At 45.5% G+C, this 22,170-nt stretch overlaps 1 protein-coding gene across 2 annotated transcripts in view; it reads left to right on the top strand.

Moving 5' to 3' along the window:
* LOC131204100 (nectin-1-like) overlaps positions 1-22,170 on the top strand; it is a 161,231-nt gene that overhangs the window by 114,679 nt on the left and 24,382 nt on the right. The window contains exons 1-4 of one of the 2 annotated variants that reach the window (XM_058194981.1): positions 6,181-6,337; positions 6,735-7,082; positions 12,581-12,883; positions 14,391-14,508. In XM_058194981.1, the coding sequence (XP_058050964.1) occupies positions 6,905-7,082; positions 12,581-12,883; positions 14,391-14,508 (599 nt within the window). In that variant the 5' untranslated portion in view covers positions 6,181-6,337; positions 6,735-6,904. Of the gene's footprint in view, positions 1-6,180; positions 6,338-6,734; positions 7,083-12,580; positions 12,884-14,390; positions 14,509-22,170 lie in introns of those variants that run through there. The other variant, XM_058194980.1, reaches the window with a different exon arrangement.

Below are 22,170 nucleotides of genomic sequence, written 5' to 3'. Positions count from 1 at the left end.
AGAATAGAATAGAATTCAATTCTTTATTGGCCAAGTGTAATTGGACACGTAAGGAATTTGTCTTAGGTGCATACGCTCTCAGAGTACATAAAATAAAAAAAAATGAATTCATCAAGAATCATAAGATACAACACTTAGTGATAGTCACAGGATACTAATAAGCAATCAAATCGTACTAGGAAACAAATAAAACAATATAAATTGTAAAGATACAAGCAACATGGTTACAGTCATTAGTGGGAAGAGATAGATACTAGTAAGGAAGAGAATAATAATAATACAGTCTTAGTAAATAGTTTGACAGTGTTGAGGGAATTGTTTGTTTAGCAGAGCAATGGCATTCGGGAAAAAAACTGTCCTTGTGTCTAGTTGTTCTGGTGTGCAGTGCTCTGTAGTGTCGTTTTGAGGGCAGAACAACCACCACCACCACAACAACAGCAGCAGTAGCAGGTCAACCCGCAACTCACAAGAAGCCTTCCTTTGCCCTGTTGGTCCCGAGTGTCGCGTAATGGTTCTGGGAAGCCAAGCCACGGTTTGCGGGGATGGGTGGCTTCAAGATCTTTCAGGATAGGGCCTTCGCGAGATTGCTTCACCAACTGGTTGAATGGGAGCGGGAAAAGCTGCTCCCATTCAGGCTGAGCGCCTCTTTGACAGGGCATTTCAAACAAAAGTAGCTGAGTCAACTTGTCTTCCTTGGCTGGCTTTCAAGAGGTTGGGTGGGGAAGCAGAGCAGCCAGAGACGATCACCCCAAAGCCTGGGAGAGGGAGGAAGTGCTCAGCGCTGGAAGGCTGTTCCCAGGCCCTCTCTGGCATGACTGTTCATGCGCTCCCGGACATGTTCCAGCATGCAGAATGAGCCACAAATACTTCAGAGGCCTGGCCTGGCAGGCACTGGCTCACATTTGCAGGTGGAGAAGCTTTGCTCCCAGGAAAGAGAGGAGAAAAAAAAGAGGGACTTATTTCTTAGGTGCATTGGTTGGTTTGCCAATTCTTCTGTCTTGGGCGCGTTGGTTGATTTGCCAATTCTTCTGTCTTGGGCGCATTGGTTGATTTGCCAATTCTTCTGTCTTGGGTGCATTGGTTGGCTTGCCAATTCTTCCCTCTTGGGCGCATTGGTTGATTTGCCAATTCTTCTCTCTTGGGCGCATTGGTTGATTTGCCAATTCTTCTGTCTTGGGCTCATTGGCTGATTTGCCAGTTCTTCTTTCTTGGGTGCATTGGTTGGCTTGCCAATTCTTCTGTCTTGGGTGCATTGGTTGATTTGCCAATTCTTCTGTCTCGGGTGCATTGGTTGATTTGCCAATTCTTCTGTCTTGGGCGCATTGGTTGATTTGCTAATTCTTCTGTCTCAGGCGCATTGGTTGATTTGCCAATTCTTCTTTCTTGGGCGCATTGGTTGGCTTGCCAATTCTTCTTTCTTGGGTTCATTGGTTGGTTTGTCAATTCATCTTTCTTGGGTTCATTGGTTGGTTTGCCATTTCTTCTGTCTTGGGTGCATTGGTTGATTTGCCAATTCTTCTCGTGAAAAGGCCAAATCTGGACACAGAAGGCTGGTTATGTCCCTTCGTTGTCTAATCCTGGGTTGGCAAATATTTTAGACTTGGTGGTTTTGCCCAGCTAATGCTGCTTGGGTTGGCTGGTGAGGGAAGCAGAGAGAATCCACACATGGGAGTCTCCATGCCACCAGGCTGTTCAAGAAAAACCTGACTCGCAAAGCCTTGTAGCCAGCGTAGCTCATCGTATTTTCTAATAAGCGTCTGGGAGGATGAAAAGGGAAATAGGTGTGCAATACAGGCAGGCCTTGTCTTACGACCACAATTGGGGCCAGAATTTCCGTTGCTGAGCAAGGCAATGGTTGAGTCACGCCTAATTTTTACAACTTTTTTTTGCAGAGGTTGTTAAGCAAATCATGCCAGTTATTAAGTGAATCATGCAGTCGCGAAGTGAATCACAGGGGCTGCCGCCACTGACTTTGCTTGTTGGAAGCCAGCTGGGGTGTGGGTGTGTTTTCTTTGGCTGTTTCTTAGCCAAAGAAGCCATTATTATCCAAAGACATTTTCCATAATCCTATGTCCAGCATTGGAAGGAACCTAGTCCAACCCCCTGGCTCAAGCAGGAAACCCTGTACCATTTGTCCATTCAAACAAATGGTTCCTGTTAAAAAAAAACTTCATTGTTTGAGCACCCACAACTTCTGGAGGCAGGTTGTTCCCCTGATTAATTGCAGTTATCTTCCCACCAAAGTGGTACCAGTGGTGGGTTGTTACTGGTTCACACCTGTTAGGGTGAACTGGTAGCGGCGGCGACGAGAGGCGACGTTTCTGCACATGCAAAGAAGCGTTGAGCACGTGCGCGCACGAGCGAACTGGTAGCAACGGGATTTGGAACCTGCCCCTGAGTGGTACCTATTTATCTACTCGCATTTGCATGCTTTCGAATGGCTTAATTTTCAGCACTTTGCGGTACAGAGCCCTAAAACCACCTCAAAAAAATGATCTGCCTCTGATCTCTTTCTTAACTGACCAGAGGACCACGCAGGTATCCCAACGGCTCATGAACAAGCATTAAACCAAGGCCAATGGACTGGTGACACCCCTGGTTTTATGGGGTGGTACCACTTCGGAGTATCTCCTTTTCTATCGGCGGTCTCTTGGAATAGGGTCTGTTACCTCCCGAGTGTCAGGCAGTAGCCCGTTGCATTACTTCAAAGTCCGGTGAGTTTCCTAGGACATCTTGAGGTTCTTCAGAAACTTCTCCGGGGTGAGTAGAGTAGGGTAGGGTAGGGTAGGGTAGGGTAGGGTAGGGTAGGGTAGGGTAGGGTAGGAAAGGATAGGATAGGATAGGATAGGATTGGATTGGATTGAATTCTTTATTGGACAAGTGTGATTGGACACACAAGGAATTTCTCTTTGGTACATAGGCTCTCAGTGTACATAAAAGAAAAGAGGTCCCAGAGAGGATGGATTAGTTTTTTCTCCCAACAAAGCAGCATGCCTGCTCACTACCGCACCGTTCCCTGTGGAGCTCCACCATGGGTGTGTTTCGTAAGATGTAATCGCATTTTGCACGGGGTGGGGACGATCCCGTAGAACTGGCTCGCCTGGGGCCTGTCGGTGAATTCAGGATGTGCCTGAAAATGCAGGAACCCGCCCTGCCAGAACCCTTTACAACACACAGGGTTTTTCAGAATCCTTTACAACAACTCAGAGTGCAGAAATTTCTCAGCCAGCCCACTGATGTATCAAAAAAAAACCAAATGCTTTTTCCCAAGGCACTTCATTCTCCCTTTCTTTTTAAATTTAATTTTTACCTCCATCTGTCTCTCCATCTCCCTCTCTCTCCCACTCTCCATATCTCTTCCTCTCTCTCTCCACATCTCTCTTTCTCTGTCTCTCTCCACATCTCTCTTTCTTTCTCCACATCTCTCTCTTTCTTTCTCTCTCTCTCCACCCCTCTCTTTCTCTCTCTCTGTCCACATCTCCCTCTCCCTCTTTCTCTCTCCACATCTCTCTTTCTCTGTCTCTCTCCACATCTCTCTTTTTTTTCTCTCTCCACCCTCTCTCTCTTTCTCTCTCTCTCCACATCTCCTTCCCTTCCTCCCTCCCTCCCTCTCTCTTTCTCTCTTTCTCTCTCCACATCTCTTTCTTTCCCTCTCTTTCTCTCCCTCCCTCCCTCTCTTTCTCTCTGTCTCTCTCTTTCTCTCTTTCTCTCTCGCTCTCTCTCCACTCATTCGCATTTCCCCAGGCTTTCTGTTTCTTTAGGATGGGCAGGTGGGGATGGGAGGGTCTCGCTTTTCCAGTTCTCCACTGCCTGCGTTGTTAACCCTCCCTTTTTTCTTTTCACTCTCCTTTCTCTGTACGAAATAAAAATACCAGCCGTATAATTACTGGTGTGTTATCTCTAAATACACAAATCGGGGAATATGCAGCCGCAGCAGAAATTTGAAAGGGGTGGGTGGGGTGGGGAGGGAGGAGAGATGGTTGAAAGGGGCACAGTTGGGGAGGGAGATTCACCTCCCTTTTGCTAAAAGGATCCAGGGCACATTTTGCAATGTGAGAAGAGGGAGAGCTCAGACATTTTTAATGCTCAATCACAAAATACTCCCCCCTTTTTTTTTTCCTGGAAGGTTATTGATACAGATAGAAAAGGCTGTTTGTAGCTCAGGGTTGAACTGAGTTGATGCCCTCTGAGCTTGGTTGCCTTCTTGCAACCTTCATGACCCAACTAGGTAACATCATCAGTGGTCGAAGAGACTGGGGTAGCAGCAGCAGCAGCAGCAGGAAGAGAAGGAGGACATTGTCTTTGGTGCTCTTTGAGGGTTTTGTGTGTGTGTGTGTGTGTTGTTGTTGTTGTTTTTTTGCAGGCGTTTCATGACCCAACTACCGTGCTTCCCCGAAAATAAGACCCTGTCTTACATTTTTTTGAACCCCGAAATAAGCACTTGGCCTTATTTTCGGGGAGGTCTTATTATTTTGGAGTGCATGGAACACTTATCTGATTTCCAGCTCTGCGTTTAAATATTTTCAGGGAGGGCTTATTTTGGGGGGGGAGGCTTATTTTAACGCATGAGCTCAAAAGCCCGATTGGGCTTATTATCAGGGGATGTCTTACTTTCGGGGAAACAGGATAGTTAACATCATCAGTGGTAGAAGGGAGTGGTGTTTGCAGGAGGAAAGAGGAGGAAGTGGAGGTCTTTGGTGCTCTCTGAGATTGTTGTTTTTTCCTTGCAGTCGTTTCAGGACCCAACTAGGTAACATCATCAGTGTAGAAGGGAGTGAGGTTTGCAGAGGGAGGAGGAGGAGAGAGGGAAGACATCTTTGGGATCTTTGGTACTCTCTCAGGTTGCTGTTTATTTTCCTTGCAAACATTTCATGAGCCAACTAGGTAATCAGATCAGTTCTTGCAAGCCCCACTCCCTCCTAGGACTGATAATGTCACCTCGCTGGCTCCTGGAACTTCTACAAGAAAACAACCAACCTCAGAGAGCGCTAAGGACTCCACACTACTGGGGAAGTCAACCCTGACCTCCCACCATTCTAAAATTCAGTTCTATGAACAGTAACCCTGGTTGGGTTTGCTGTGACACTCCCCAATGCTCCTCTCGTTCCGCTTTCTTTTGTCTCTCCCATTCATGGCACAGCCCCAAAGCAATATCATCAGAGCCTCTCCCAGGCTGGCCCCTTCCAAACATAATTGCCTGCAGCCAAGCTGGCTGAGGCTGATGGGAGCTGCCAGCTCAGCACCTTTGAAAGTCCCCAGGCAGACGAAGAAGAAGAAGGAGAAGAAGAGAAGAAGAAGAAGAAGAAGAAGAAGAAGAAGAAGAAGAAGAAGAAGAAGAAGAAGAAGAAGAAGAAGAAGCAGAAGGCGGCTACCTGCATCAAAGCAATGAGTCCCATTAAATGCAATGGCACTTCCTCCTGAGTCAGCGCCCCTTGAGTTGCATTATAATGTTTATTTTCTTTCAGTGGCTGGCTGCTTTTGTTTCTGTGTGTGTTTGTCTGTGGGAGGGAGGGAGGGAGGGAGGGAAGAAATGTATGGAAATATAGCATGCATCAATTCTACCATGCATGGGAGCATGGATAAATAGATTTCCATCCTTCCCCCACCCTCCAAAAATGTCCAGTTCTTCTCACTTTGTGTTCTCTCTGCTACAATCCGCTCACTTCCGAAAGCTGCACAGCCTTTTACCAGGGTAGTTAGGTTCAATTCAAGTCTCTCCTTCCGTGCACCCAAGATGCTTCAACTGGTTCAAAATATGGCAGCCCATGGGGATTTTATGCAAACGTCTCTTCCTCTTCTCTTCTCTTCTCCTCTCCACTCCTCTCCTCTCCTCTCTCTCTCTTCTCTCCTCTCTCTCTCCTCTCCTCTCCTCTCCCCTCTCCTCCCTTCTCCGTTTTCTCCTCCCTCCCCTCTTCTCTTCTCTCCTCCTCTCCTCCTCTCCTCTCCCCTCCCCTCCCTTCTCCTCTCCTCCCTTCTCCTCCATTCACTTCTCCTCTCCTCCTTTCTCCTCCCTTCTACTCTCCTTCTTTCACCTCCCTTTTCTTCTCCTCTCCTTTTTTGTCTCCCTTCTCTTCTCCTCTCCTCCCTTCACCTCCCTTCTCTCCTCTCCTCTCCTCTCCTCCCCCCTGCCCCAAACATGTATTTGGGCATGTTGATTTACAATAGAGTTTTGCAGGTTGTTTCATTATCCGGCAGATGTCTGTGCAGGAACCGAAGTTAAAACACATTGTTAAGCCTCTTTCAAGAAAAAAAGACAGCGCCTGTGATGGTCATTTGAGCTGTTTTTGCACACAGTACTAAAGCTTGATTTAGCTTTAGCCTTGATTGTTTCCTTGGGGTGTGTGTGTGTATGTGTGTGTCTTAATATGTTGCGTGAACCCAGGCCACTGGGTGACTTAATGATTCATTGCATTGTGCAAAGCCAGGAAATGGGAGAATTCTGCAACAAGATGAAACCTGTTGCCAGATTGTCTCCCCTTAATCTTCTGAGCTTTGAAAGAGCTCACAGGAATTTGTGGTTCCGAAACGACAACCTTGGCAGATTCACAAAGACAACTCTGAAAGCCCAGAAACAAGGATCGTTTCCAGTGCAACATCCTAATCTTCATTGATTACGTTACCTAACTTGGATGTAGAACAATTGCAAACACCCCCCCCCCAAAAAAAAATCTTAGTTTGGAGAACTCTTTAAGAACACAACACATCCTAATCCTTCTGTTCCTCTTTTGTTGCAGGTCTATGGGCTCAGAAGGTGCTTGTCAATGAGACGGTCTCCGGCTTCATCGGGACCGATGTGGTCCTTCATTGCAACTTGGTCAAGATCAACCACACGAGGATCACCCAAGTCACCTGGCAGAAGGCCAGCAACGGCTCCAAGCAAAATGTGGCCATCTACAACCCCGTCATGGGTGTCTCCATCCTGCCCCCCTACGAGGAGAGAGTGGTCTTCCAGAGCCCTTCCATCACCGACGGGACCATCAAGCTGTCCAACCTCCAACTGGACGATGAAGGGATCTACATCTGTGAGTTTGCCACCTTCCCTACCGGCAACCGGGAAAACCAACTCAATCTCACCGTATTAGGTAAGTTGCCAATATCTCTTCATTCATTACAACTAGTATTAAAAATGTATGATACCCGCTCATTGTTCAAGTTGGTCCTGGGTGATTTAAGGTAAAGGTAAAGGTTCCCCTCACACATATGTGCTAGTCATTCCTGACTCTAGGGGGCGGTGCTCATCTCCATTTCAAAGCCAAAGAGGCAGCGCTGTCCAAAGACGTCTCCGTGGTCATGTGGCCGGCATGACTAAACGCTGTTACCTTCCCACCAAAGGTGGTCCCTATTTTTCTACTTGCATTTTTTTAACATGCTTTCGAACTGCTAGGTTGGCAGAAGCTGGGACAAGTCACGGGAGCTTACCCCGTTACGTGGCAGCACTAGGGATTCGAACTGCTGAACTGCCGACCTTTCGATCGGCAAGCTCAGCGTCTTAGCCACTGAGCAACTGCATCCCTGGGTGGCTTACAACACCCTCAGAGCAAAAATACAGAACATTAAGCATTAAAATGGAAAGAAATTTGATAAATTAGGGACCAGACAGGGTGAAGGTAGGATCTGCTTCCTAGGTCACTATCCAGCACTGACATGGAACGACTCATCAGGGTCCTATGCCAGTTGGTAGAGACAGGTTTTGAGGTCATTTTGGAAGGCCAATTGGGTGGGGAGGCAGATCTCACCTTGAGGGGCACAATGTTCCGGAGGGAGCCTCAACAGAAAAGCCCCTTCTCCTGGACGCTGCCAGAGGTGATTCCTTGACCGATGAGGTCCACAGCATGGACCTCTTTGCTAGGGCTGTAACAAAGACAGAGTGTGCATCCAAGTGATCCATCAGTCTTCCCCTATGCTGTTCGGTGTTCATGCAGCTTTCCAATTTCTTAGTAGGTATAGAACTGAGCGGTATCTAACCAGCTGAATAAGAGCATCAAGGATGGAATTCCTCTTTCCTTTCCGATTTTCTCCTCCTTTGCCCGTGGAGCAGGGGTGGGATTCAACAATTTTAGCAGCTGGTTCTCAGCTCGGTTGCTGGGTGGGCGTGGCCACGGTGGGCGTGGCCTACTTAGCCTCCTGTACCACAGCGGGGAGGGGGAGCCTTTTCGTTCTCTCCAGGCTACGGAGGCTTTCCTCGAGCCTCCGGTAGGAATAAAATGCACCCCCCCAGGCTACGGAGGCCCTCCGGAGGCCAAAAATCAGCCCGTTTCTGGACTTCCAGTAGGCATGTTTTTTGCCCTCCCGAGGCTCTGGTGGCTTTACTTGAGCCTCTGGGAGGGCGAAAATGGCCTTCCCCAGGCTCCAGAGGCTCTCTGGAGGCCAGGAACGGGCCCTTTTCCAGACTTCCGGTACTTCTGGTACTTCCGCTAGGCCCATTTTTCGCCCTCCCCAGGCTCCGGAGGCTTTCCTCAAGCCTCCAGGAAGGCAAAAACAGCCTCCCCTGGATTTGGAGACCCTATGGAGGCCGGAAATGGGCTCCTTTCCGGACTTCCAGTACTTCCATTAGGCCAGTCCTTGCGACTACCAGTTCAGCAAACCAGATGTAAAATTAGCGTCCGGTTTGTCCCAGCTGGTCCGAACCAGCTGAATCCCACCCCTGCCGTGGGAGGGTGATTTCAGTATCCTTCCACCCTCACTGAGTGAGAGAAGAGAGGGGATGGAGAGCAGGACCAGAAATTCAGAGCGCCTGGAAAGCATTGCATTACGGTTAAACCTCAAAGGACCGAAAGACATAAAAATTTGGTTTACATGTCTGGGAATTGGGAAGGTGTTTTTTTTTTTTTTAATGGATTCAAAAAGAGGAAATGCAGAGCAGAAAGGAGGAGGGCCTTTTGCAAATTCACAGGGATTAGTTTTCAGGATTTCCTATGTAGGCACTTCTTTTACCTGCCTGAGATCATTTCAGTTTGAAACTCTTTTTTTGGCTAAACCAAAAAAAAATGGATTGCATCCCAGATCTCTGGAAAATATTTCTTCATTTCCCTGTTGTCCCATCTGGGTCTTATTCAGGTAGTCCTCGATTTACGGCCACCATTGTGAGCCCAAAATTTTTATTGCTAAGGGGAGGCAGTTGTTAAGTGAGTTTTGCTCCATTTTCGACTTTTGGTGCCACAGTTGTTAAGCGAATCACTGCAACTGCAGCGGATCTGGCTTCCCCCTTAACGTTGCTCATCAGAATCTGGTCGCCAAAAGGAGATCATGTGAACCCGAGACACGGCGACCGTCATAAACACGAGTCAGTCGCCAAACCTCTGAATTCTGATCACATGACCAGTGAGATGCTGCAGCAATCTTAACGTTTGAAAAACAGTCGTACGTCCCTGTTTTCAGAGCTGTTGTCACTTTCAACGGTCACTAAATGAACTGTTATAAGTTGAGAACTACCTGGATTTGGTAAACATATTTTCCCTTATAGAGTAGTGGCCAAAATTGTGGAAACCTTTTGGGAAAAGTGTATTTTGGAGGTTTGATGGCTAATAACACCACTTTTTTTGGGGGGGAGTTTCAAGATAATCCTGTTCCACTGCTGGAATAGCGTGGGAATAACCCAGACCTTAAACCGATGGAAAATCTATGGCGCCGTCTAAAGAAACTTGTTAGTCAGAAGCGACCCAGCAATAAAACCCAGTTAATAGAAGCCATCATTCAATCTTGTTTTCCCATGATAACAGCTGCAGAACTCAAAGACTTGGTTCACTCCATGGGAAGACATTGTAAGGCCGTCATTCATGCTAAAGATTACCCAGCTAAGTACTATGTTTCCCCGAAAATAAGGCCCTGTCTTACATTTTTTTTGAACCTCGAAATAAGCGCTTGGCCTTATTTTCAGGGAGGTCTTATTATTTTGGGGCGCATGAAGCAAGACAGGGCTCCTCTTGCCAACTTAAATGATTTCCAACTCTGCGTTTAAATATTTTTGGGGAGGGCTTATTTTCAATGGGAAGTTTATTTCAGCCCATGTGCTCAAAAGCCCGACTGGGCTTATTATCAGGGGTGTCTTATTTTTGGGGAAACAGGGTATTAACTGACATTTTTGTATATCTCGTTTTTTCTATGGTGATAATTTTTGTGTATCTCCTTTTTTTCTATGTGTCTCACTTTTCTTTATACTGTAACTGATATTCTAATGGCAAATCCTTCGTAAATGTTATTGCATTACGTTCTTGATTAAATTGTCTTTTAAATTAAATTATTAAATTCAATGTATTAAAAAGTTAATAATTTTAACTAATAATAATAAATGATAATAATAATAATAAATTAAAATTATTAAATTAAATTATCTTGGTACTACTCCCCCCCAAAAAGTGGTGTTATTAGCTAGTTTTAGAAAAAATATTTTTCCCAAAAGATTTCCATAATTTTGACCACTTTTTGGGGCTTCTTTTTTTCATGAGAAAACTCCACTCCGAGTTAGAACGAGAGCAGGAAATATTTCCCTTCATTCTGAACAGGTTTTGTCTTGTCCTCAAATGATGACCAATGCCATTGGATGGTCTTAGATAGATTGCCTGCAATGGCCTCAGGCGGCTACACCTACCTACCCTGTTAAGAGTTCGTGGCTCTGTCGCAATCTTAAGTTTGAGACCCAGATAACTACACTGTTGTCGAGATGAAGGAAAATAAATTGACTCTGGACAAATGCAAATGTGTGTGTGTGTAACAGGGTGAAGCTTGTTATCCCAAATATTGCGCAACTTCCCCATCTGGGCTCCTTGTCTTGTAAATATTGATGCAGGCCATTTAATGTAAGCCCTCGAGCAAGTTTACAGCAATAATATAAAAACAAAACTCCTTAAGAAAAATGATCCGTGAAAAACATCAACATTAGTGGGAGTTCGTGGCTGGGGAAGGTCATCCGTAAAAGCTCAAAAACCAAACTAGAACTCACAATCTCCTGGTTGACGGCCTCGTTCTGTAACTGCTAACATCAAATTGGCCCTCCGCTTTTATCTTATGGAGGACTTATTGCTGAATTCGAGCCTTACAGCCCACACATTTCATTAAGCCATGGCCTGTTTTAATTCTGGTCTGTAGAATAACCATAGTGACTTGGCTCACACATAACCAAGACAAGTTTGCAAATAACAGAAGTTGGAAGGGACCTTGTAGGTCATCTAGTCCAACCCCCCGCCCAAGCAGGAGACCCTACACCATTTCTGACTGATGGCAGTCCAGTCTGTTCTTGAAAGCCTCCAGGGATGAAGCTCCCACAACTTCCGAAGGCAACTTGGGTTGATTGTTCTCACTGTCAGGAAAATTCTCCTTATTTCTAGTTTGAATCTCTCCTTGATCAGTTTTCATCCATTATTCCTTGTCTGGCCTTCCAGGTGCTTAGGAAAATAGGTAAAAATCGACATGCTAGCCTAGAAGTCAGGTGGATCAGAGCAACTGCTGTTTCCCCTTCAACATTTTTTTGGGAGAATTAGAGATGTGAAGGGAAGGTGAGATATCCTGAGAGGCTATAAAAGAGCCCTCAGTTTCTCCCTTTCTAGCATACCGGATATTCGTAGCATATTTGCGATCAGGTCCCGATGAAGAAGACTCAAAACATGCCCCATTTTTCCTGAAGTGTGGCATTCCGATAAATCCCGTTTCATCAATGAGATCTCATTTGCCGATTGCATTTGTTTACTCCACGTACTTATGTATTTATAAGATTCCTATTTCCTCCTGACTTATAAAAGACAACTTTGGATGGCTCACAGCAATAATAAAAACACCTACAAGGAAAACAAGCTGAAGGCTGGTTTCATTTGAGATGGATTCAGAGAGAAGCCCGTGTCAACAAGTTCTACCTAGAACTTCACTGATGGTTCAGGTCTTGGACAAACTAATGAGGAGGACACTATGTTGATGCTTGTTAAGGGTAATCTGGGCTCACAACCAAGGTTGTGGACTATTGAGCAGAGTACCCTACGCATGAAAACGACTGAGACTGGTTGTGGACAGTAACAGTTACTACACAGACAAACTGGGGTTTGATATTACTTTACTTTTAGGGAAAAAACCAAATCATAGTCCAAAACAATCCAGGTCATACACATATAAAGCCAGTCCAGGGATATTACAAATTCCAAGTCTTCTTACCAAACGTAGACTTGCACAACAAAAACAGATCTTTTTTAGGTTCACCCAAAACACAGTTCAATACACAAGTCAGTAAATAGTGAGGAATCAGTAAATAGCCATGATCAAGCAATGATCATGCATAAAGCTCTAATATACGGTTGCAGCATATCAGCAGGTAACAATGTTGTAGAGTCCCACAAGCCATCATTTAGCTTTCCTTATATACATTGGTTACAGAGCTCAGCCAATCAGGATGCGTGATGATGCAGCACAGCCTTAAAGCAATATAATACCTTTCTTACCGCAAACATACATAGTTGGTTTATATATTGCCTGGCCAACTAGTTAGACAAATAACAATTTCCTAACGATGTTCATCAAATGACAACTCGTGGTCCTTGTTGGTTATTTGATATGGGCACTTTTCCTTCCACTTGCTCATCCCATGTCTTTTCTTCAGCCAAACCAGTGAACCGGATGGAGGTCACCACCAGACCGCTGATTGCCAGGGCCGGCATGACGGAGAAAATTCTGGTGGCCACCTGCATATCCTCCAACGGGAAGCCTCCCAGCACTGTGACCTGGGACACGAAGCTGAAAGGCGAAGCGGAATTCCAGGAGATCCGCAATGAAAATGGCACCATCACGGTGATCAGCCGCTACCGTCTTCTACCGAGCCGGGAGGCCCACCAACAGCAGCTGAAGTGTGTGGTCAACTACCAGTTGGAGCGTTTCACGGAGAGCATGACCCTCAATGTGCTGTGTAAGTTGAAGAAGCGGGAGTGATGCTTAGTGGTGGAGTTGGGACTCCACTCAAAGAGACAGGACTTAAAATGGGCGTGTCAGGGTTCCAAGTAATAAGGTAAAGGTAAAGGGTCCCCTTGCACATATGTGCTAGTCGTTCCCGACTCTAGGGGGCAGTGCTCATCTATGTTTCAAAGCTGAAGAGCCAGCGCTGTCCGAAGACGTCTCCGTGGTCATGTGGCCGGCATGACTCAACGCCAAAGGCGCACGGAACGCTTTTACTTTCCCACCAAAGGTGGTCCCTATTTTTCTATTTGCATTTTTTACGTCCTTTCAAACTGCTAGGCTGGCAGAAGCTGGGACAAGTAACGGGAGCTCACTAGGGATTCGAACCACTGAACTGCCGACCTTTCAATTGAGAAGCTCAGCATCTTAGCCACTGAGTTACCGCATCCCAAGTAATAGATCCATACTTAGCAGAACTCTGGGCCTGATAAATTCCTCCGAGAATAACTTTATTGGATATATCATATTGGCACAAATCTGGTGAAAACCGACTCTGAAGGGCCCTGCAGTTTTCACCTAATTAAAAGTAAAAGTGTTTTTCCCTCAACCCCAAACAATCAGTCACATGGTCCAATCAAGGCACTGTCTGGTTGCCTGGTGACATCTTTCCTCCTTCCTCCGGCCAGACATGAAAACGTCCTTGGTTCCCAAGAGAAAGAATTTTGTTTTGACTACACAAACCCAGTTCTCTCTAATCCTACCTCGCTATCCCTCAGCTCCAGTCTGGCAGCACTGAAGCTCCAAGATGGCTTCGGCCAGGGTTGACAGGGAGATCTTACCGTGACTTATCACAGCCGCCTTAGTGAAGGTTTTATTACTTCTCTTGTTGGGGAGTTGCACTAGTCATGGGCTTCCCTGAGGAAGGAAGGGCAAGTAACAAATCATATGTGCTGAGGTCAGGACACAAGGACATCTGCAACCATCATCGTTGACATGATGGGTGCCATGCATGTGTCATTTTGATGTCATTGCGGTTTGTTGCAGAAGCCATTTTTGGGAGATGAAAGTGGTCTCCAGGACATCCATTAATGTCTGCCTCTTCTCTCACCCTACCTCCTTTTGCTATTTTTCCTACTCTCCTGTCTTCTTCCGACTCTTCTCTGTTTTCCCTCCATTTTCCCTTTTTTTCTTCTTGCCTTTCCAATGCCACTTTTGCCCTTATCTCTCCAATTTTTCCTTTCTTCTCCTTGGCTCATCCTTTCACCCTTGTTTCTCTCCATCCTTCTGTTCCCCAACTTTCTTCCTCCCATCCTTCCTCCCAATGTTCCTCCCATCCTCCTCTTCCTCAATGTTGCCCTCATTCCTAATCTTCTCAACTCTACTTCTATCCTACTTGGCTCTCTTGACTCTTTCTTTTCTCCATCTCTTGTTTCCCTCTTCCCTTATCCTCCTCCTTTCTTCCTTTATCGCTCTGCTCCACCATGTTCCTCCATTCTGTTTCCCTTGCTCCTCCTTCACAGACGAGCCCGAGGTTAGGATCGATGGTTTTGACAGCAACTGGTACCTCAACCGGAAGGATGTGAAACTGACTTGTCTATCCGATGCCAATCCTCCCGCCACCGAGTACCAATGGAAGCTGTAAGTATTGACTCACGGCGGAGGGATGAACTGTTATGAGTTCTTTGTAGCACTGAACGGGTAAGGAACCAAATGGGAACACTTTTGTTCTGTCCCCCTCGCCTCAGTCCGAGCAATGGCTTAATTAGCCGGCACTATCAGCTCTGGCAGCAAAATAGTGAGCGTCTGCCAAGTGTCTCTGTTATCTCCCTTGATGCCGATGAGTCAACAAACAGTACTTCAGCTCTAGTTAAGCAGTTGATTTGCCTGCTACGAAGAGGCATAGCAGCCCTCGCTGCTTTTATATCCTGTGGGATGTGGCTCCAAGACTCAGCACTTCCTAGGCCTGCCCCACCCCTGCTTCTGTTGTTCCTGCCTCTCCTGCCTATGAAACCTAGGGTCCAGCCAGGCCTGATTGCCATCAGCTGGGTCTAGAGGCGTGGCCTGGGGGTGGAAGAATCAGGGGACGGAGGCCTCGTTATCTCCTCCATCTGGCCTACCTCTGGCTCCTGGAGCTGAGCCAGGGAAGCCGGTGCTTTCCAAGTCACTTTCTGGCAAGGGGCCCGGCTCGGGGGGCACAGACACAACAACTTTTTTGCTTGGGGCTGTAAAGTTGCATGAAGAGCTACTTGATCAGATTGTACAGGTGAAGGAAGGATGATTGATATCTCTTTTCCTCCATTCTTTTACGTAAACTATACCCTGAAGACAGCAAGGTAGCGTTTCTAAGCCAGGCCCCAGCTTAGCTTTTCCATTTGCGCTACTCTTCTTTGTGTAAGTCTTTTATGTAACCCTTTTATTTATTCTAATTCTAGTCATTTCTGCAATATTGGTTACATGGTGGGTTTTGTGTTAGGAAAATGACCGTAATAAGTGTTGCAGGTATTAGAAACCGATGCTTTCTCTCGAATTCCCTTCTGTCTGATAGAGGCAGCCACCGTAGAGACAATAAGATACGTTTTAGGACCTAAACGATGGACTACAATCTGTTCCACATCCCTTCTCCAAATGTTAATGAATACAAGTAGTCCTTAACTAATGACTGTATTTGAGTCTCCGATTACAGTCATTAAGTCACGCTGGTAGTTAAACTGGTTGTCAGAGGACCATACCTGTTTTTACGATCTTTGTTCAGATATCATTAAGTGAATACTACCGTTGTTAAGCGGACTCATGGTTGATTATGACTGTTATTTTTTGCTGGAAACAAGATATAAATGTCCCCTTTCTGACAAAAACATTGTAAATGACCGTCATGCGATTGAGGGATCGTGCAAACAGCTGCGAATAGAGGCTGGTTGCCAAAAGATTAAACAGCAGGAATTTGGGGTGGAGGGGGAAACTTTAACAACTCCACAACTGAGTTGTAAGTACCTTTTTTTGTGGGGGGGGGGGGTAATTCTGTCGTAACTTTGAAGAATCATTAAGCAACAGGTTATAAGTTGAGGATGCTTGCATCCAGGACAAACCCTGGAATTTGCCTCCAAGGGAAATTGATCAGGGTTCGCATCAGGCTAGCTGCAAACCCTGATCACTTTCGAACCTATCGGGATGCAGTGTGTGGCTTGCAGGTGTTTCATGAAAGCGAAAAAAAAAAAGGAAAGGAAACTCCACCATCCTCCCACACACAGCTTCAGCAATCAAGAGTGTCTAATTAGCAGCCTAGAGAAGATCCGACCTGTTGCACCTCTAAGGTGTCAATTCATTCTCACCTTTTGTGGTTCACAAGATTTCTTTAGACCTCAGAAGTAGGTCTCTCGGGCTGGATTCTGGTTGGTTTCCCTGAAAAACATTCCAGAATGAACTTACATCTGCCCTGGTTGTCCTCAGATATTCCCACCTCTTCTTTCTTTCTTTCTTTCTTCCTTCCTTCCTTTCTTCCTTCCTTCCTTCCTTCCTTCCTTTATTCCCTTCTTTCTTTCTCTCTCTCTCTCTCTCTCTTTCCTTCCTTCCTTCTTTCTTTCTCTCTCTCTCTTTCTTTCCTTCCCTTTTTTTCCTTCCCTGTCTTTCTTTCTCTCTCTCTTTCCTTCCTTCCTTTTTTCTTTCTTTCTCTCTCTCTTTCCTTCCTTCCTTCTTCCTTCCTTCCTTCCTTTCTTTATTTCCTTCCTTCCTTCGTTCCTTCCTTCCTTCCTTCCTTCCTTCCTTCCTTCCTTCCTTCCTTCCAAAAAGTGCTGCTTACTTGGCAACCGAGACATTGTTGAGGATATCACTTTCCACCCACATGTGCATCTCCGGCTGACAGCTTTGGAAGGATCATGTGTGTTTGTGTGTCAGTGTGTGTGTGTGTGTGTGTGTTTCCAAACAAACACATTTGAATCAGCAGCTGGTGAGTCATCGGCCACACCACCTGCAGTGACCTGGATGGAGTCGTGCAGGCGAGTGAGCGGACGGTCCCTTTCTCACAAACCAGACCAGGATGTGATGGGAATTCTGGTGTCCAGATGCCCAGCTAGGACTGACATTGGCTGCTTCCTGCTGGGCATTCTCACAAATGCATTTCCTCTAGAAAGCAAGTGCGTCAGGGGGAAAGTTTTCCTTCCCTTTCTCCTCTGTGGGCAGAGATTTAACGGACTGGTATGGAGTAAGCATTAATGGAGTAAGTTTTGGCATTTACCCTGATGGGGTCCGATCCTCACAAGGCTCAAACATGTCTTCTGTGGGTTGAAGAAGGCCAGCAGAATAGCATTTTCCAGGTGACCAAGGAGGAAGAAGCTGGCTTATCTAAACGGAGAGCCAATCTAATCATCGCCTTGGGTTTCTCTTTGCAGCGTTCTATTGATGTAGCTTTACAATAAAGTAGAATTCACTTACCTGGCCATGTTTTTGTCCACTCTACCTGGGAAGGCTGACGTGATGTCCATCCTGCAAGTCTGAAAGAACAATTTTCCTGGTGTCTCTTTTATAGCCCAATAATTAGGAAAAGTCCCTTCTGAACTTCTTACTCCGTCCATTACGCAGCTGTGGTCTACGTATCATATAATTCCCTAGGCGGCATTTCTTTGCCTTGGTCTCCCAGGGACATTCTCATATACCTCATAAAGCCAGGAACCTACTCAAGTACGAATTCAGCATGGATATAAGGGCCTAAATAACAATATCCTGGGGAACAGCACCCCTTTCTGTTGGAGGGCTCTCCACCCTCAACAGAATGATCCCAACAGGTCACATATTCAGTTTGCAGGCCTCTGGAAGGATTAAGGCAGTTAAAGCCCCTGTATATGATGAAAAAAAGATCCTGAGGCACCAGAAAGAGTGCAGAGAAGTGGGCCAAAGATGATTTAGGGGCCTGGAAGCTAAACCATATGATTGTTTTTTGTTTTTTTTTTGCATTTATATCCCGCCCTTCTCCGAAGACTCAGGGCGGCTTACACTATGTCAAGCAATAGTCTTCATCCATTTGTATACTATATACAAAGTCAACTTATTGCCCCCCAACAATCTGGGTCCTCATTTTACCTACCTTATAAAGGATGGAAGGCTGAGTCAACCTTGGGCCTGGTGGGACTTGAACCTGCAATATTGCAAGCAGTTGCTGTTAATAATAGACTGCATTAGCCTGTTGTGCCACCAGAGGCCCTTGTTGTGACCTAGGCCCAAGTAGTTATTACCAGACGCAATCAGTCCTAAACAAACGTATTTTATTAGAACAGCTGAGAATTAATTCATTCTCAGCTTAGTCCAAATTAATTCCAAAACAAAGCCCTTCAGAAAAAGTCCTTCGGCCTTATCACAAACCTTTGTCCTCTTTGGCACCCTACCAAAGGCCTTTCTTGACAAAGCCCCACGAAGTTCAGAAACAAGAGACTCTGGCTAGAAACAAATGTAGCAACGTTGCTTTCCTACAAAGAGCCCAAGAGCCATTGCTGCTCTTTTAAGACTTATGGGAGGGGCCAATCATCTCCTGGCCTTACTCCCGAGTTGTCCTTTTTGCTTTAGCTGCTTTTGCCTTCTGTCAGCTCTTCGCATGCGTGCACTAGGAACATGCCCCTCCTGTTCCTCTGCCTCTCTGCTGTCCGCTTCTGGCGGCTACAGAGGCCGCGCATCGCTCCCAGATGGCCCTGGCCCCATCTCTGCCTCCGACGCAGAGCCCTCGTCCGGACCTTCCCCTGACTCCAGGACTGGCCCATCATCCTCCCCAGCCTCCTCACTGTCTGACTCCACTGCCAGCTCCGCAAGCTGCTGGCGGACCACAACACAAGGTCCCTTCCAACTCTGTTACTGTTACCTTCAAGGTCTCTTCCTTGCAGTTCTTCTAGTCCAGGATTCTATGGTTCCAAGACCTTAAATCTCATACTCCGTTTTCTTTTTCAAAACAATGCATTAGTTTTCTGGCTGGGAATGCTGTAGCTTGCCTTAAATTATAAAATATTGATTGTTTCTTTTCCAAGTCCTTGCCGGCGTACATCCTTGTTTGGGGCATATTAACATGGACAAAAATCGGGCTTTTGATTGTTTCTATCTCTTTGGGCCAAATAGCTTATGGTTAATGATGGAGGCTATTTTTAAGGGAATAGAGTAAATGGGGAAGCTGCTTTAGAGGACCCTGGTTATTGGTACGTGTGTGTGTTTGTGTGTGTGGGCTGATATTTTCTGATCATTAACTGCTCCCAAGGGGAGGGAGGGGTTTTCCCACCACTACTCACCAGCTTCTAAGTGGAGCTTCGTCTGAATGCAGATTGGGCCTGTCACCCCTGGGTTGGGTGCCTGTATACGATTGGTTTTGCTGAACTTAATTGCTTTCCCTCGGATTGATTAAAAATGAGCAAACTGCATAATTTTCCTCGGTGGGTGCAGAGTTGTTTATGTTTGTTCTGTGATTTTTCAAAACACTTTGGGATTGATTTATTTTTATTTATTTATTTTTTGCTGAGCGTCTCTCAATTTCTATAAGGGTTCATTCACATGCTGAGGCTGCAGTTCCTGTAGCATTTGGGGTGAGGGGAGAACCAGGGGTAAAATTTATAGTTTAATTTATTTATAGTTTAATTTCTATACCGCCCTTCTCCCGAAGGACTCAGGGCGGTTGACAGCCTTATTAAAAACACAAATAATACATAATATAAATAACAAGTTTAAAACGAATTAAAAACAAATATTAAATAGGCCTAATTAACTAAAACGGTCATAGACCGACATAAAAACCCTTAAAATTTAAAATTATAATTAAAATGCACTCAGGCTAGTCCCACAGGATTGAATAGTAAGGTCTTCAGTTCCTGCTCCCAGTTTGGACCGGATCAGCTGATCTGGTAGCGATGGCGGCGGGTGGTTCAGAGAACTGGTAGCAAAAATCCCTGCCCATCCGGTGGCCCGCTTGCCCGCTTGCCACTTCTTTCCGGCTCACTCGCTTTTCCCGCCCGAATGGTAAAAACAGGTTGTAAAAAAGGCTTTTAAAAGGTAAAAAAAAAAAAAAAAAGCTCTGACGATCACAGCTGAGCCTCGTGATCATCAGAGTGTGTTTTTTTTTTAATGTTTAAAAGCAATTTTTTACAACCTATTCACCTGAATTGGTAGTAAAAAAAATGCTTTAAAAAAAGTTTAAAAAAAAGGCTCCGACGATCGTGCGCCACAGCTGATCAATACCCCCCCTGGTGCGCACTGTTCTAATTACCTTCCTTCCCATGCCTCCTTTTGGCGTGCATTGCACATCCGTGCGCGCGCATCTCGCATTGGTGCATGATGCGCACTGCACATGCTCATGTGCAGCGTGTGTTTGGTGCTGGGAGTTCATGCGCAGCCACCGAACCGGTAGTAAACCAGTTCAGATTTCACCACTGGAAAGAACCGTTCCCATAAAAACAGATAGCATTAGTGAGTTAATTTACTTTATTGCCATTGCACCTCGTACATCGAAATTAAATGCCATCTTCGGTGCACATGATAAAAATAAAACCCAAACACAACATCCTTCACCTTCTATGCAATTGAATTGAAAAACCCCTGATATTGCATTAATATTGCACTATAAATATAGTTACTGCTCTGGGATAGAAGCTGTTTTTCAGCCTATTTGTCCTTGTTTTTATTATCCTGTAACCATCTGCCAGATGGTCATAGTTCAAAAAAAGGGTGCCCAGGATGAGATCATTAGCAAATCTATTTTTTTTTTTGAGAAGATAGGTGAATAAAATAATCTAAGTTGAAGTTATCCCTTCTTTGGGGCCAGAGAGCTAATTTCATTTTTTATTTTTATTTTTGCCTTTTCCTCCTATCCTTTTGTTTTCTTTTTAAAAAAAAGAAATCAAGCAGTTGTATATCAGACGTTAACAACGTGGCAGCTGTAAGTCCCAAAAGGCCCCCTCTGCTAAAACTTCAATTAATAATTTAAAATGTTTTTGAAACACTGAAAATAGGATGATAGCTGTCTCCCCACCGCAGTTGGTGTTTTCAGGAGGTCACAAGAGATAATCATTCTGGTGTAAAATCAAAGGCATTTCCTTTGCAACCAGGTGTGCATTGCTCACTGCTGGTGCAAAATGACCTCTTGTCTGTCATGCCGATAGAAGAGAATATTTGTAGCTTGCAAGGAAAAACAGCCAAGCTGAGAGAGCTCCAAGGACTCCACAAGAAGCCAACACTCCCAACCACACTGATAGGGCAAGCTACGGCACATAAAAACCAGCGAGCAAACCCTACTCCCTTCTCGCACTGATGATGTTACCTAGCTGGGTCATGAAACGTCTGCAAGAAACAACCAAGCTCAGAGAAGAGCAAGGACTTCACAGTCCTTTTTCTCCTCCTCCTCTTCCTTCTCCTTCTCTTCCTCTTCCTCCTCCTCCTCCCTCCCTTCTTCCACTCTGCAAACTCCACTCTCTTCTAGCACTGATGATGTTACCTAGCTGGGTCATGAAACATCTGCAAGAAAACCACCCAGCTCAGAGAGCACCAAAGCCTCCACAGTCCTTTTTCTCCTCCTCCTCTCCTCCTCCTCCTCCTTCCTCCTCCTCCTCCCTCCTTCCTCCACTCTGCAAACCCCACTCCCTTCTCACACTGATGATGTTACCTAGCTGGGTCATGAGATGTCTGCAAGAAAACAACCAAGCTCAGAGAGCACCAAGAACCACACAGTTCACCCCTGAACTGCAAATATGCTCTTCTGTTGGTTAACAAAGAGGACTAGGACTTCAGAGGAAAGACTTTGATAGCTTCCAAGATATGTGTCTGGGTTGTGAGCTGGAGATGTTGCCTAGTTGAGTCATGTTCTTTCTGCGCCAACTCAGTAAGCTCAAACTGCCCAAGGAGCTGCTGATCCAATTCTACAGAGGAATTATTGAGTCTGTCATTTGCACCTCTATAACTGTCTGGTTCGGTTCTGCAACCCAACAAGAAAAACACAGACTTCAGAGGATAATTAGAACTGCAGAAAAAATAATTGCTACCAACTTGCCTTCCATTGAGGACCTGTATACTGCAGGAATCAAGAAGAGGGCCGTGAAAATATTTGCAGATCCCTCGCATCCTGGACATAAACTGTTTCAACTCCTACCCTCAAAACGACGCTATAGAGCACTGCACACCAGAACAACTAGACACAAGAACAGTTTTTTTCCCGAAGGCCATCACTCTGCTAAACAAATAATTCCCTCAACACTGTCAGACTATTTACTGAATCTGCATTAATCTTCTCATCGTTCCCATCACCAATCTCCTTCCACTTATGACTGTATGACTGTAACTTGTTGC

Source organism: Ahaetulla prasina, chromosome 9, assembly GCF_028640845.1.
Source record: "Ahaetulla prasina isolate Xishuangbanna chromosome 9, ASM2864084v1, whole genome shotgun sequence".
Taxonomy (NCBI): domain Eukaryota; kingdom Metazoa; phylum Chordata; class Lepidosauria; order Squamata; family Colubridae; genus Ahaetulla; species Ahaetulla prasina.
The sequence above is the reverse complement of the archived record's forward strand: the minus strand, read 5'-3'. Positions and strand labels throughout refer to the sequence as shown.